General features: G+C 52.2%; 1 protein-coding gene across 1 annotated transcript in view; it reads left to right on the top strand.

Annotated features, from left to right (window-relative positions):
* Positions 1 to 3,158, top strand: part of LYL1 (LYL1 basic helix-loop-helix family member) — a 320,667-nt gene extending 317,509 nt beyond the window's left edge. The window contains exon 5 of the mRNA XM_069231928.1: positions 2,807 to 3,158. Coding sequence (XP_069088029.1) covers positions 2,807 to 3,054 — 248 coding nt within the window. The 3' untranslated portion in view covers positions 3,055 to 3,158. The remainder of the gene's footprint in view (positions 1 to 2,806) is intronic.
* Positions 3,159 to 14,651: the final 11,493 nt, after the last annotated feature.

Raw genomic sequence — 14,651 nt, forward strand, 5'->3', positions numbered from 1 at the left:
GCTGTGGGTGCAAAGAAGCTGCCACCGGATGGTAGAAGCTGAGAATTCTGCAAGAACGATAAGGGCTAGAAACTTCCCCTTTGGAAGATGGGTGTCCCACATCGTGAAGAGTCGTGCAGAGGTGTTTCCATGCAAAAAAAACACAAACAAGCCTTGCTAGCTGCAAGGGTCGTGGTTAGGGTTTTTGGATGCTGCTGTGGCCCAGGAGGGACCAGGATGTCGCCAATTGTGTGAGGAGACAGAGGGGGAGTCTAGCAAGACAAAGAGCTCACTCAGAAGCAAGCAGCACCCGCAGAAGTGCCAGAACAGGCACTACAAAGTGGAGTGAAGCGGAGCTCACCCGAAGTTGTACAAGAGGGTCCCACGAAGCCGGAGGACAACTCAGGAGGTCGTGCAATGCAGGTTAGAGTGCCGGGGACCCAGGCTTGGCTGTGCACAAAGGAAATCCTGGAAGAGTGCACAGGAGCTGGAGTAGCTGCAAAACACGTGGTTCCCAGCAATGCAGTCTAGCGTGGGGAGGCAAGGACTTACCTCCACCAAACTTGGACTGAAGAGTCACTGGACTGTGGGAGTCACTTGGACAGAGTTGCTGAGTTCAAGGGGCCTCGCTCGTTGTGCTGAGAGGAGACCCAGAGGACCGGTGATGCAGTTCTTTGGTGCCTGCGGTTGCAGGGGGAAGATTCCATCGACCCACTGGAGATTTCTTCGGAGCTTCTAGTGCAGAGAGGAGGCAGACTACCCCCACAGCATGCACCACCAGGAAAACAGTCGAGAAGGCGGCAGAATCAGCGTTACAAGGTCGCAGTAGTCGTCTTTGCTACTTTGTTGCAGTTTTGCAGGCTTCCAGCGCGGTCAGCAGTCGATTCCTTGGCAGAAGGTGAAGAGAGAGATGCAGAGGAACTCTGATGAGCTCTTGCATTCGTTATCTAAGGAATTCCCCAAAGCAGAGACCCTAAATAGCCAGAAAAGGAGGTTTGGCTACTTAGGAGAGAGGATAGGCTAGCAACACCTGAAGGAGCCTATCAGAAGGAGTCTCTGACATCACCTGCTGGCACTGGCCACTCAGAGCAGTCCAGTGTGCCAGCAGCACCTCTGTTTCCAAGATGGCAGAGGTCTGGAGCACACTGGAGGAGCTCTGGGCACCTCCCAGGGGAGGTGCAGGTCAGGGGAGTGGTCACTCCCCTTTCCTTTGTCCAGTTTCGCGCCAGAGCAGGGCTGAGGGATCCCTGAACCGGTGCATACTGGCTTCTGCAGAGATGGGCACCATATGTGCCCATCAAAGCATTTCCAGAGGCTGGGGGAGGCTACTCCTCCCCAGCCATGACACCTTTTTCCAAAGGGAGAGGGTGTAACACCCTCTCTCTGAGGAAGTCCTTTGTTCTGCCCTCCTGGGCCAAGCCTGGCTGGACTCCAGGAGGGCAGAAACCTGTCTGAGGGGTTGGCAGCAGCAGCAGCTGAAGTGAAACCCCGGGAAAGGTAGTTTGACAGTACCCGGGTCTGAGCTAGAGACTCAGGGGATCATGGAATTGTCTCCCCAATGCCAGAATGGCATTGGGGTGACAATTCCATGATCTTAGACATGTTACATGTCCATGTTCGGAGTTACCATTGTGACGCTATACATATGTCGTGACATATGTATAGTGCACGCGTGTAAGGGTGTCCCCGCACTCACAAAGTCCGGGGAATTTGCCCTGAACAATGTGGGAGCACCTTGGCTAGTGCCAGGGTGCCCACACACTAAGTAACTTAGCACCCAACCTTTACCAGGTAAAGGTTAGACATATAGGTGACTTATAAGTTACTTAAGTGCAGTGGTAAACGGCTGTGAAATAACGTGGACGTTATTTCACTCAGGCTGCACTGGCAGGCCTGTGTAAGAATTGTCAGATCTCCCTATGGGTGGCACAAGAAATGCTGCAGCCCATAGGGATCTCCTGGAACCCCAATACCCTGGGTACCTCAGTACCAATACTAGGGAATTATAAGGGTGTTCCAGTATGCCAATGTAAAGTGGTGAAATTGGTCACTAGCCTGTTAGTGACAATTTGGAAAGAAATGAGAGAGCATAACCACTGAGGTTCTGGTTAGCAGAGCCTCAGTGAGACAGTTAGGCACCACACAGGGACCACATACATATAGGTCACAAACTTATGAGCACTGGGGTCCTGGCTAGCAGGGTCCCAGTGACACATAACAAACATACTGAAAACATAGTGTTTTCACTATGAGCACTGGGCCCTGGCTAGCAGGATCCCAGTGAGACAGTGAAAACACCCTGACATACACTCACAAACAGGCCAAAAGTGGGGGTAACAAGGCTAGAAAGAGGCTACTTTCTCACAGCTGTGGAATCCCTTAGAATCCCCAGCACCATTTTTTCTGCCCCCCTACGGGGTGAAGCCCACCTTGCATCCATGATGCCTGGCCAAGGTATAATGTAGCACAAGGGGTGACAAAGGGGTGCAATGCATGCATTGTACCACTTTGTGACTATGGCACAGGGATTTTGGTCTTGTTGGGCAACATCAGCCTCATAAGAATGATGATGCTAATGTGGCGCAAGGAGGCACTAGCCCAACTTAAATCTGGGCCCTAATGTGCAACATTAGATAGCCATTATCCCTGTGACATCAACATGATACTGGAAATGCCTGGTAGGCAGTTTAGTCTTAATTTGGATCTTGACTTTGTTGTAGTATGTCTGGTGGACAACATGTGACATGTGATGATGCTATATACATTGCATGGTTGTTCTACCTCTGCCCAATGCAGTTTTTGATGTCATGTTCTCTTCATGTTTTAGTTGCCACAATGTCCCCAGCACAGAAGTGTGTTTTTGAGAAGAGGGCAGAGCGTTACTGCCACTTTCTGGAAGTGCAAGCAGGTTACCAGAAGATGGTTAAGAGATATCAGAGGGAAAAGTCATCGGGGTCTTGGCAGGCCTTCACGTATGGGAGACCACCTAAACAGGCCGCAACCACCAAAAAGACATCTGGCTCCATGGCAAGGAACAAGGGTGCCTCAGCTGATCCCACTCCTCCACGTCCATAGCACAAACTTCTACACCAACCCAGCAACAGCCACCACTAGCTGCCACAGTCTCCAGCTTTTAAGCAGACATGAATAGGGACATGGCTGACATAAAGGCCAGGTTGGCCAAACTGGAGCAGGACAATGCTAGAAATTACAAACTTTTAAAGTACTGTAAGAAGAAGTTCAAAAAGCTATGAATGGCAATATGCACAGCCTCCCAGTTCCTTTCCTTCCCCTATTTTATATTGTAAAATGTTTTAGTGAGTTTTAGGTGGGTAGTTGTAGGCTAGGTAGCATAGATTAGGTTAGTTGTAGGGCACATTATAGTTGGGGGTTAGTTGTTTGTGTTTTGAGGGTTTCGGTGGGGTTAATGTATGGGGCTCTATGTAAAAAAATATAAAATAAAAAAATACAATAAATATATATTTGTTTAGCCTATAGGTTAAGCTAGTCTATGTGTTAGGTTTAGATCATGTTGTCCTTGCTCGTACCTTGTCTCTTAAGAGGGGTGGGGGAACAATGTTGATTGTGTGGTGTTACATGTATAAGATAAGTTTAGAATAGATAGTTGTAGGGGTAGGTTAAAATTAGTTAATATAGGTTAGCTTAGTGTGGGTCAGTGTTTAGTTTAGGTTTTTAATAGGTTGTGTTTTTAAGTACCAATAAATCCTGTTAGTTTTAGACAACTATATGTCAATGATGATTGACTGTCTGGGTGTTCTCATGTCTGCACTGGCCAAGCTAGAGAAATTCCTTATGGTATGCATTAATTATTGATTTACATGTATGTCTATGTGTATCCCCTATGACCAAGGAGCTATCTGATGGCTGTGTAAAACATCAGCTACTCAAGACAGTTTTCAGCGCACTTTCTGACTCTCAAATTGTGTATGGATACAAGCTCTTTGGCAGGTGATAATTCAACATCAATTGTGATCCCTAAAGTCTGTCAAAATTTGTCTTGAAAAGTTCAGCACATTAAACTCCACTTTATTTGGGGTATCGATACTGGCACACCAACAGCTGCCCGCACAGTCTTAAATATGCCTCTTCTGTTCCTCACATATTTTTTTGTACTGGTACAGTCATCAGAGAAATTTCTATACGCTTAAGTTCTGAACCATGCATGCCATATGTCAACTTCTATTGATATCTGTTCAGTACATGCTTTGAAGGCTCAGATAGTTGACTTTAGTCCACCATACAATCAGTCACCTTTATCATGTTTGAGTCCTAGTGTGTGCCTTTGTGTCTGACAGGTAGCCACACATGTCACCTGGTTCTGTTCTCATTGACATAGATTCACACAATGCATACATTTATATGAGTTGATTGAACACTGAAAAAGAGCATGATATATGTGAATATGGTGATTTAGTTACATGTGCAAGTTTTGTTTCCAGTGCTGTACAATGTACTGTTCACTGACCCCATGAGAGATCCTGAACCATTAAATGTTCAGTCAGAGTCCAAGGGTGAGGGACATGTCATGAGACGTGTAGAAGAAGTGTGCATTAGTGAGGAAGTATCCACATTGACAATAGGTAAGTGTTGAGACAACGACAGTCCATACAAGATAAGTCAACAGTGGTACAGTGAAGAGGGCACATTCGCAGTTGTCACAAAAATGGCATGATCTTAAGCACAGAACTAAAGAGATATTGTCCATGTGGCACAGTCTGGAGCTACTGTGTTTTACGTTTGACTGTTGTTCCTCCCACATCTTCATCCTCTGATGTGTGTGGTGCCTCCTGTGCCATGGGTGGTGCTGTTGTTGAAGTTGAGGGGGGCACACACACATCAGGGGATAGAGATGTGAAATCAAAGATCGATCCTGGCAGCTGCCATTTGTGGAAACACATAAGGCAACACTGCAGCAAGGATGAACTGCTGATTTTGCAACACCGCTGCTACATCACGGTGGTAGGCAGCCATGTTTTCCCTGAGGGAGGCCACTTCCCGCTGTATGGACTCCAGGGCATTTTGTGTAGGCCCCAGCCTGTCAGCAATCATGCTGCTGGCACTTTGGGAAGGCAATTGGTCAAGCCTCTGCATCATGGTAGCCGCTATGTCGGCCTGGAACTGCTGAAGTCCACATAACAGGGAGTGGGTGCTTCTGATGGCAGCAGAGTTGTCCTTATTCAGACTGAGACACCTCTGCACTCCCTCTAGGCTGCCTGCTATGGTCTCAATTCCCCACCGCACCTGCTGCGCCAGCTCCCGCTAGACTCCTACCGCTGTCCTCTGAAAGCTAATGTCTGGGTCGTCAGAGTCCAGGGCTGTGGCAGGACTGGTTGGTGCTGTGTGTTGGTAGCTGGGTGGTTCATGTGGAGACCCTGCAATGCTGTGTGTCCTCCCTGCGACTGGAGGTGGTGCCTGGAATGACCGCAGGACTTCTTGGAGAGTCTCATCATTGAAGGTTGGCAGCTGGTCATCCATGTCATCTGTAAAATCCAGGACAGGCAGGTCCGCAGAAGGTAAAGCATCATCCTTTGCAATGGGATAGTGGAAAGTCAAACTTTGACTGTACTGGCTGTTGATATGGCTCATTTACTTGCTACTGGTCGCTCAGTGAAATGGCACAGACCCCACATCAAGGCACACATTTGGGGATCCCTAATGGCACACTATGCCACCGGAAAAAAATAATTTGTGTGTAGTCACCATTTGCACAATCTGCCAGTCTACAGTTCCCAGTGTGTTACACCCACTTTGATTGTTTAATCATGGTCTTTGACATATGTATTCCTTTCATTGACTTGATTGTGTAAACTTTGCAGGACATGGGCATTGTTCCAGATTTGTGGTCACTCCACAAGTGGAGATGTTTAAACATACTTGGAATTCGTCCTTAAAGATCTTTGAGTTATTAACTGATTCATCTGCCACCGTATGTGTGTTGTTGGGAGTGAGCTGTCCACATGCGTCCTCCTAGACACTTTGAGTGATGTGTCAGCATCCTGCACCATCCATTGTGAGATTCAACCACATTGTGTGTATGTAAGCAAACAGGGGGGCTGACTTAGGAGCCCCTAGCGCCTCCTTGTGCCACATTAGCATCAATTCCTTTTACCCTAATGTGGCCCAACGAGTTTGTAACCCTTTTCCCTACATTATGCCTGCGCCAGGCATAATGTATGCAAAGGGGGTGTTCCCCTACTAGGTGTGCCGAAAAAATGACGCAAAGAAATCTAAGAGCTTTTTTTGTGTCATTTGTTTCAGCACTTTAAATGCCTACTCAAAGTAGGCGTTAAAAGGATGCACACCATTGTTTTCAATAGGCCTCACTGAGCTTTGCAGGATTAGTGTCAACATTTTTTACACTAGTCCTGCAAAGCTCCGAACTAGCGTAAAAAATGTTGATGCTAGTTTTCCTAACTAGAGCCATGGTGCGCTGTATCTTAGTTACAGCGCACATATGGTTGCATTGGGGGGGTGCTAAGGGGGACAAGGAAAGGAAATCAGGCCCAGGATTTTCTCCCTTCCTGCGGGACAACATTCATCCATGCATCTCAGGTTTACTTGTTGCAAAGCTGTAAGGATGGTTGCATTGCTGGGCTGAGAGTTGTTTTGGTAGAAGGTAGACCTTCCTCTTTGTACATATACACACAAGATGGTTCATTGTTATGTTATGTGGTGCAGGATGCAGAATACAGAACTCTGGGGGACAGGTTTACAAGGCCCAACACCACCAGAGTTTCACTTTTAGCAATGTTTCAGTGGCGCTATTCAGTGCTCCATTTTCACAAGGAGTTTTAATGCCACTTTTTGTGACATTATGGGGGTCATTACAACATTGGCGGTAAAAGGCGATTACCGCCGTGCAGAAGACTGCCAATACACCGCCGCGGCGGCGGCATTCTGCCACAGCTATTATGATCCACATCTTGGAATCCGCCGAAATTCAGACACCCACACAACACCGCCACACCAAAGGTCAGTGATAAACTGGCGGAAACAAATCCTCCACCTCCACGCCAACAGAAACACGCCCATGCTATTACGACCCACGAATCCACGCGACGGTCTTTCAACCGTGGTATTCCATTGGCGGTACACACCGCCGCGCTCAAAATACACACACATCTACAAAACACCACCACATTGGACAATTACAAATACACACACCTGATACACATACAAACAACACTCCCACACACCCAATACAATATAAAACACACACCCACATCACCCACAAACCCCTACGACCAAAAATTAGACACGAAGGCGACAGAGAGAGAGTACAGAATAAACAACCCCACTACACAGAGGCACACAACACCATCACCCACACAACATCCACGCACAAAACACCACACACCACTACACTCACCACAACCATCACCACATACACCACCCCACACATCACACACACCACCCCATGTCACGCCAAAGACACCCCCGCTTCTCCGAGGAGGAGCTCAGGGTCATGGTGGAGGAAATCAACCGGGTAGAGCCACAGCTATTTGGCTCACAGGTACAGCACACATCAATAGCCAGGAAGATGGAGTTATGGCGCAGAATAGTGGACAGGGTCAACGCCGTGGGACAGCACCCAAGAAATAGGGAGGACATCAGGAAGAGGTGGAACGACCTACGGGGGAAGGTGCGTTCAACGGTCTCCAGGCACAACATTGCGGTACAGCGGACTGGCGGCGGACCTCCACCTTCTCCCCCACAACTAACAACATGGGAGGAGCAAGTCTTGACCATCTTGCATCCTGAGGGCCTCGCAGGAGTCGGTAGAGGATGGGACACTGGTAAATCAATTCTTAACTATCATATCCCCCACCCTACCTGCATGCTATCACACACCCCCTCCCTCACCCTCTCCCCTATCACTACAACTCCTCACTAATGTACCCATGACACAAACCACCCATCCCAACACCAAGCCCTGCATGACACAACTAAGCATGGACACCCCTCACTAAAGCATGCCCACCGCACATACCCAGTAAATCCCCCCAACCATCACCACACAAACCCACACACCGGAATGCTTGCACTGGGGTACACAAACACCCACTTATTGCACACCATTACACACACACATGCAATAATCATGCTCTTATGCTCCTGCAGGAACCCGAAGGACCGTCACCACACCAGAGGGTCCAGACAACAACACTCCACCCCCAGAAGAGGCACACAGTGACGAGAGCAGCTCTGCCCTACTGGATCCTGATGACCAGCCCGGACCATCGTGGGCCTCGGGACAGTCGGTTCCCCTTGCACAGGCACAGACCAACACTGACCTTCCACCCTCTGGTAACACCAGCACAGCACCCACCCAGCGGGCCCAAACCTCCCTACCCAGGACAGGTCAATCTGCGGTGTGTCCACCACTACAGGGCACCCAGGGTAACCCACCACCCCAACAACAACAGGGACCTGGGGGCAGTGGTAGTGGGCACACGGTCCAGGGGACGGAGGCACAGGAACACAGGGGAACTGGGAGGGCTGCTGTGCGACAGGGGGCGGACAGGCCAAGGGAACCCACTCTCCACGAGGCCCTATCCTCCATCACGGGAGCATACCACCACTCCCAGGAGACGATGGCGACGGTCCTGGACAAGTTGCAGGAGACCCTGCGCCTGCAGGACGAACTGTATTTGGGGTTCAGGGAGGAGCTCAGGACCATCAGCTCCGCCCTGGGCACCATCGTAGGGGTGCTGAAGGACATACAGATGACCTTGAGGGACACCGTGGCACTCCAAGGGGCCCCTGACACTAGCCAGGATGATGAAATGCCGACCACCTCCGCCGGCGCTGGTGGACAGGACGCCCTGCCACAGGACCAACACACCAGCACCCCACCCCCTGCAGACGGACAACCACCACGCAAGCGGTCCCTGAGATCCAGGAACAGGACAGAGCAAGATGGCAAGACCCCCGCCAGGAAATGAGACCACCCTGATTGTCCCCCCACCGTCCCACTTTGTTACCCTGTCCATACTTTAACTGCCCCAGCTCCACTTCCTATGCCCAGATGGGCAGTGCACCTGTGAGACTAATAGACTGGACTCTGCCATGGACATTCCTCCACCATCACCCATCCTCATTTTACAACCCCCTCCCATTTCTGAGCACTTCAATAAACACCCTTGAAACACAAAACAATCCGGAGTCAGTCTGTGATTTAGTAAAAATGTATTATCAATGACAGTGTCATAATGGGTGTGCCATTCTAAAGCTAACATACCTATGTCACACATCACAAGCCCTTGAAGGATGCAAGCAGTTGACACGTAGGTAACCACACCTGTGAAACCGTAATGGAAGGGTACAACTCAGTTACCAAATGTTGACTCAAATCGGAAAACAGGATAGAGGTAGACGTGTGAAAGTTAATGTAATGCTAAAAATGAAAATGTTCTCACCTGTGTCTCATTGGAAATATTGCTGTATGACTGACTCCCTGTTGTCGTTGTCTTCTTCATCAGCTTCATCCTCATCACTGTCCACAGGCTCCACAGGCTCCACAGCTGCTACAACACCGGCATCTGAATCATCCTCCTGCAGAAAAGGCACCTGGCGTCGCAAAGCCAAATTATGGAGCATGGAGCAGGCGATGATGATGTCACACACCTTCTTCGGTGAGTAGAATAGGGATCCACCTGTCAGATGGAGGCACCTGAACCTGGCCTTCAGGAGGCCGAAGGTGCGTTCGATCACCCTCCTAGTCCGCCCATGGGCCTCATTGTACCGTTCCTCTGCCCTGGTCCTGGGATTCCTCACTGGGATCAATAGCCAGGAAAGGTTGGGGTAACCAGAGTCCCCCAATAGCCATACACGGTGCCTCTGGAGTTGACCCATCATATCAGGGATGCTGCTATTCCGCAGGATGTAGGCGTCATGCACTGAGCCAGGGAACATAGCATTTACCTGGGAGATGTACTGGTCTGCCAAACAGACCATCTGGACATTCATGGAATGATAACTCTTCCTGTTCCTGTACACCTGTTCACTCCTGTGGGGGGGGACCAGAGCTACATGGGTACCATCAATAGCACCTATGACGTTGGGGATATGTCCAAGGGCATAGAAGTCACCTTTCACTGTAGGCAAATCCTCCACCTCAGGGAAAATGATGCATCTCCTTACGTGTTTCAGCAGGGCAGACAACACTCTGGACAACACGTTGGAAAACATAGGCTGGGACATCCCTGATGCCATGGCAACAGTTGTCTGAAAAGACCCACTTGCAAGGAAATGGAGCACTGACAGCACCTGCACGTCAGGGGGGATTCCAGTCGGATGGCGGATTGGTGACATCAGGTCTGGCTCCAACTGGGTACATAGTTCCTGGATTGTGGCACGGTCAAACTGGTAGGTTACGATGACATGTCGCTCTTCCATTGTCAACAGGTCCACCAGCGGTCGGTACACCGGAGGATTCCGCCATCTTCTCATATGTCCCAGCAGACGGTGCGTACGAAGGACAACAGCGAAGAACCAGTCATTATTCATCCAGGTATGTACCCACAGTCACACACAAGACTACACCACTCACAAAACCCTTCCTGTATGTGTGTTGAGTGTAGGCCTAGCTATGTGTGACGCAGTGGTAAATGAAGCCATGTGGGCCCCTGAAATGGCGGCTGCCTGACCTCTAAAGTGGGACAATGGGATTGTGGGGTAACAGCGCTGGCGTCACACACCGTAGCGGTAGGCGGTCGTAGACCGCGGCGCAATGCTGCATTGGTTAACATTGGACCCTATGGGTCCCAGGAGCCAATGAACAGGTGCGCCGGCGGTGATGATGCGCACCGCCGCAGACGTCACCGCCGCGGACGTCACCGCCATTTTCTATCTGTTCAATCACTAGATACCTGACCTTCGACAGGAGAGGACCTACACTGCAAGTGCTGCAGTGACCTCGGTCTGGAAGCGAGGATGGCTGCTGCGTCTGGGGAAAGGGCCCCTGCCTTCACTGCACAGGAGTTGGAGAAACTGGTAGACGGGGTCCTCCCCCAGTACACGCTACTCTACGGTCCTCCAGACCAACAGGTTAGTACACAGGGAGCACGTTGGATGGGCTAGGCCTGGGTGGAGAGGGCTGGTTGGAAGAGGGAAGGGGGCAGAGTCCATAGAACATTAATGCATGGGAATGAATGGGCCACATGGCCAGAGTAGGGAGGGGGCCACTCACAACGACGGTGCAGTTGGCAATGACTGTTCCTCTTTCCTTGTGCATGTCATGTAGGTCAGCGCCCACCAGAAGAGGGACATTTGGCGTGCCATCGCCAAGGAGGTCCGGACCCTGGGGGCTCACCAGAGACGGCGCACCCACTGCCGTAAGAGATGGGAGGACATTCGCCGCTGCAGCAAGAAGATGGCGGAGGCTCAGCTGGGGATGGCCTCCCAACGTGGGAGGGGTGCCCGTCGCACCATGACCCCCCTGATGTTCCGGATCCTGGCGGTGGCCTACCCGGAGTTGGATGGGCGCTGGAGGGCATCACAGCAGACACAAGGGGGTGAGTACACTCTCATTCTGCGGACTTTGCGTTCAGTGGAGGTGTCTGGGTGGGGGAGGTGGGCTGTGGGTGTCCCTAGGCCAGAGCGAGTTCGGTAGGCAAGGCCCCTCCGTAATGTAGGCCATGTGGCACTCTACCCCACCTCAGCAGAGTGCCAAGTCGAGGTATAGTTGCCCCTGTGGCATCCATGTGCGCCGATGTCCACCATTGCCATATAGGCCATATCCCAGAAATTGCATGTGCAGAGGGCAGGAGCACGGCGTAATGCAGGGGGCATCTGCGTTTGTCTTGTCCGGCAACGGTAGCGGTATGCCATGCACTAAAACCCTCTTTCTTCTGTCTCCCCCCCTTTGTCTGCTCTCCCTGTCCTTTTGTACATCAGCATCAACAGGCGGAGGTAGAGTGGCACCGGAGCACGAGGTAGCTGCATCCCACATGGCCATGGAGGGCCACACCACGGACTCTGAATGCACCAGTGGGACGGAGGGCGAGGGGAGCTTCACGTCGGCCACCGGATCACCAAGCAGCGACACGGACTCGTTCGACGATGTGGGCTCCCTTGTGGTGGCGGCACCATCTGTGCCCCCCACCTCTACAGGTACAACCGCCACCTCCCCTACCAGCACCGCCCTCCCAGCAGCCCCTCAATGTTCGCCCCGTGCCCGCTCACCCAGGAGGGTGGGCATCACCTTCGCCCCAGGCACCTCAGGCCCTGCCCCAGTCACCCCTGCTGCCCTCAGTGAGGAGGCCATTGACCTCCTCAGGTCACTCACTGTTGGGCAGTCTACCATTGTGAATGCCATCCAGGGTGTAGAACGAGAGTTGGAACACGGTAATGCATTCCTGGAGGGCATTCATTCTGGTCAGGCTGTCCTTCAGCAAACCCTGCAATCTTTGGCCTCAGCACTGATGGCAGCAATTGTCCCTTTGTCTAGCCTCCCCCCTCCAACTTCCTCCACCCAGACCCAATCTCCTGTACCCCAGCCCATCCCAAGCACACCTACAGACCAGCATGCACACAAGTCAACACACACAAGTAGCTCAAGCAAACATAGGCACCACACACACCACAAGCACTCACGCAAGCCTCAGCCACATACAGACACAACAACATCCACTGCCTCCACTGTGTCCCCCTCCTCCTCTTCTCCCTCCTCCCTCCCAGTGTCGTCTACACACACACCTGCATGCACCACATCTACAGGCACCATGAATCGCACTAGGACACCCAGCACCCCAAGCCGCTCACATGCACTCACCACCTCCACTGCCATTTACACGTCCCCTGTGTCCTCTCCCAGTGTGTCTGTGACGCCCCCTCCCAAAGTACACAAACGCCGCCAATCACTCAACCAACATCCATCCACCTCACGACAGCCTCCAGTACCTGCACCTGCACCCAAAACACCTAAAGTTACACCTCCGACAACCACCTCCTCTTCCTCCACTCCCAGACCCCCTCCAGCTACCCATCCCAGTGTTCGTCAGAAACTGTCCCTCTGTAAAGTTGACCTTTTTGCCCCCACCCCCCCTCCAATTCATCGTCCCGTCGTAGCGCCTCAGCCAAAAAGCCTCCAATACCAGTGGTGCCTGTTCAAGGTTTTTGGAGTGCACCGGCCACCAGGGCAGGCAGTAGGACCCGGAGCCAAGGCACTGGCAGCCCACCCCCTGTAAAGGCTCCAAAATTGGAGAGTGGACGACGGGACCGTGTTAAGACTCCTGGTGTGAAAACAACTGACATGGGTTCCAAGGGGATTGGAGAGTCAGCTGTGACTCCACCAAAGGTGGGGAAGGGCCAGACGAAGTCTGCCCAGCCTGTTGTGAGTGTCACGGCGGAGAAGTGCGCCATCATTTCCGGCGGTCGAGACACAACCGCCAGCACCGTCGTTACTGGTCCAGAGACCACCGCCATAGTCACAGCCCAGGAGGGCCCCACTATCGTCACTGGTCAGGAGACCACCGCCGGAGTCATTGCCCAGGAGGGCCCAAGTATCGTCACTGGTCAGGAGACCACCGCCGGAGTCATTGCCCAGGAGGACCCAAGTATCGTCACTGGTCAGGAGACCACCGCCAGAGTCACAGCCCAGGGGGGCCCCACTATCGTCATTGGTCAGGAGACCACCGCCAGAGTCACAGCCCAGGAGGGCCCGAGTATCGTCACTGGTCAGGAGACCACCGCCGGAGTCACAGCCCAGGAGGGCCCGAGTATTGTCACTGGTCAGGAGACCACCGCCGGAGTCACAGCCCAGGAGGGCCCGAGTATTGTCACTGGTCAGGAGACCACCGCCACCGCCAGAGTCAGTGCCCAGGAGGGCCCCACTATCGTCACTGGTCAGGAGACCACCGCCAGAGTCACAGCCCAGGAGGGCCCGAGTATCGTCACTGGTCAGGAGACCACCGCCACCGCCGGAGTCAGTGCCCTGGAGGGCCCAGGCTGCCACAGCCCTGCTGGGCAATGATGAAACGTCATGCCACATACCAATGTCCAGTGTAGAAGACGTCATGCCACACACCAATGTCCAGTGTATAGAACGTCATGCCACACACCAATGTCCTTATCAGAACCGCCATGTCAAAGCACCGCTGAACAGTCCAGAGACCGCCATGGCAGAGCACCGCTGAACAGTCCTGAACCGCCATGGCAAAGCACTGCTGAACAGTCCAGAGACCGCCATGGCAAAGCACCGCTGAACAGTCCTGAACCGCCATGGCAAAGCACCGCTGAACAGTCCAGAGACCGCCATGGCAAAGCACCGCTGAACAGTCCTGAACCGCCATGTCAAAGCACCGCTGAACAGTCCAGAGACCGCCATGGCAAAGCACCGCTGAACAGTCCTGAACCGCCATGTCAAAGCACCGCTGAACAGGGCAAAAACCACCATGGCAAAGCACCGCTGAACAGTCCTGAACCGCCATGTCAAAGCACCGCTGAACAGGGCAAAGACCGTCATGGCAAAGCACAGCTGAACAGTCCAGAGACCGCCATGGCAAAGCACCGCTGAACAGTCCTGAACCGCCATGGCAAAGCACCGCTGAACAGTCCAGAGACCGCCATGGCAAAGCACCGCTGAACAGTCCTGAACCGCCATGTCAAAGCACCGCTGAACAGGGCAATGCACCGGGTAGGAATGAATG

The sequence above is a fragment of the Pleurodeles waltl genome, chromosome 4_2, assembly GCF_031143425.1.
Source record: "Pleurodeles waltl isolate 20211129_DDA chromosome 4_2, aPleWal1.hap1.20221129, whole genome shotgun sequence".
NCBI lineage: Eukaryota > Metazoa > Chordata > Amphibia > Caudata > Salamandridae > Pleurodeles > Pleurodeles waltl.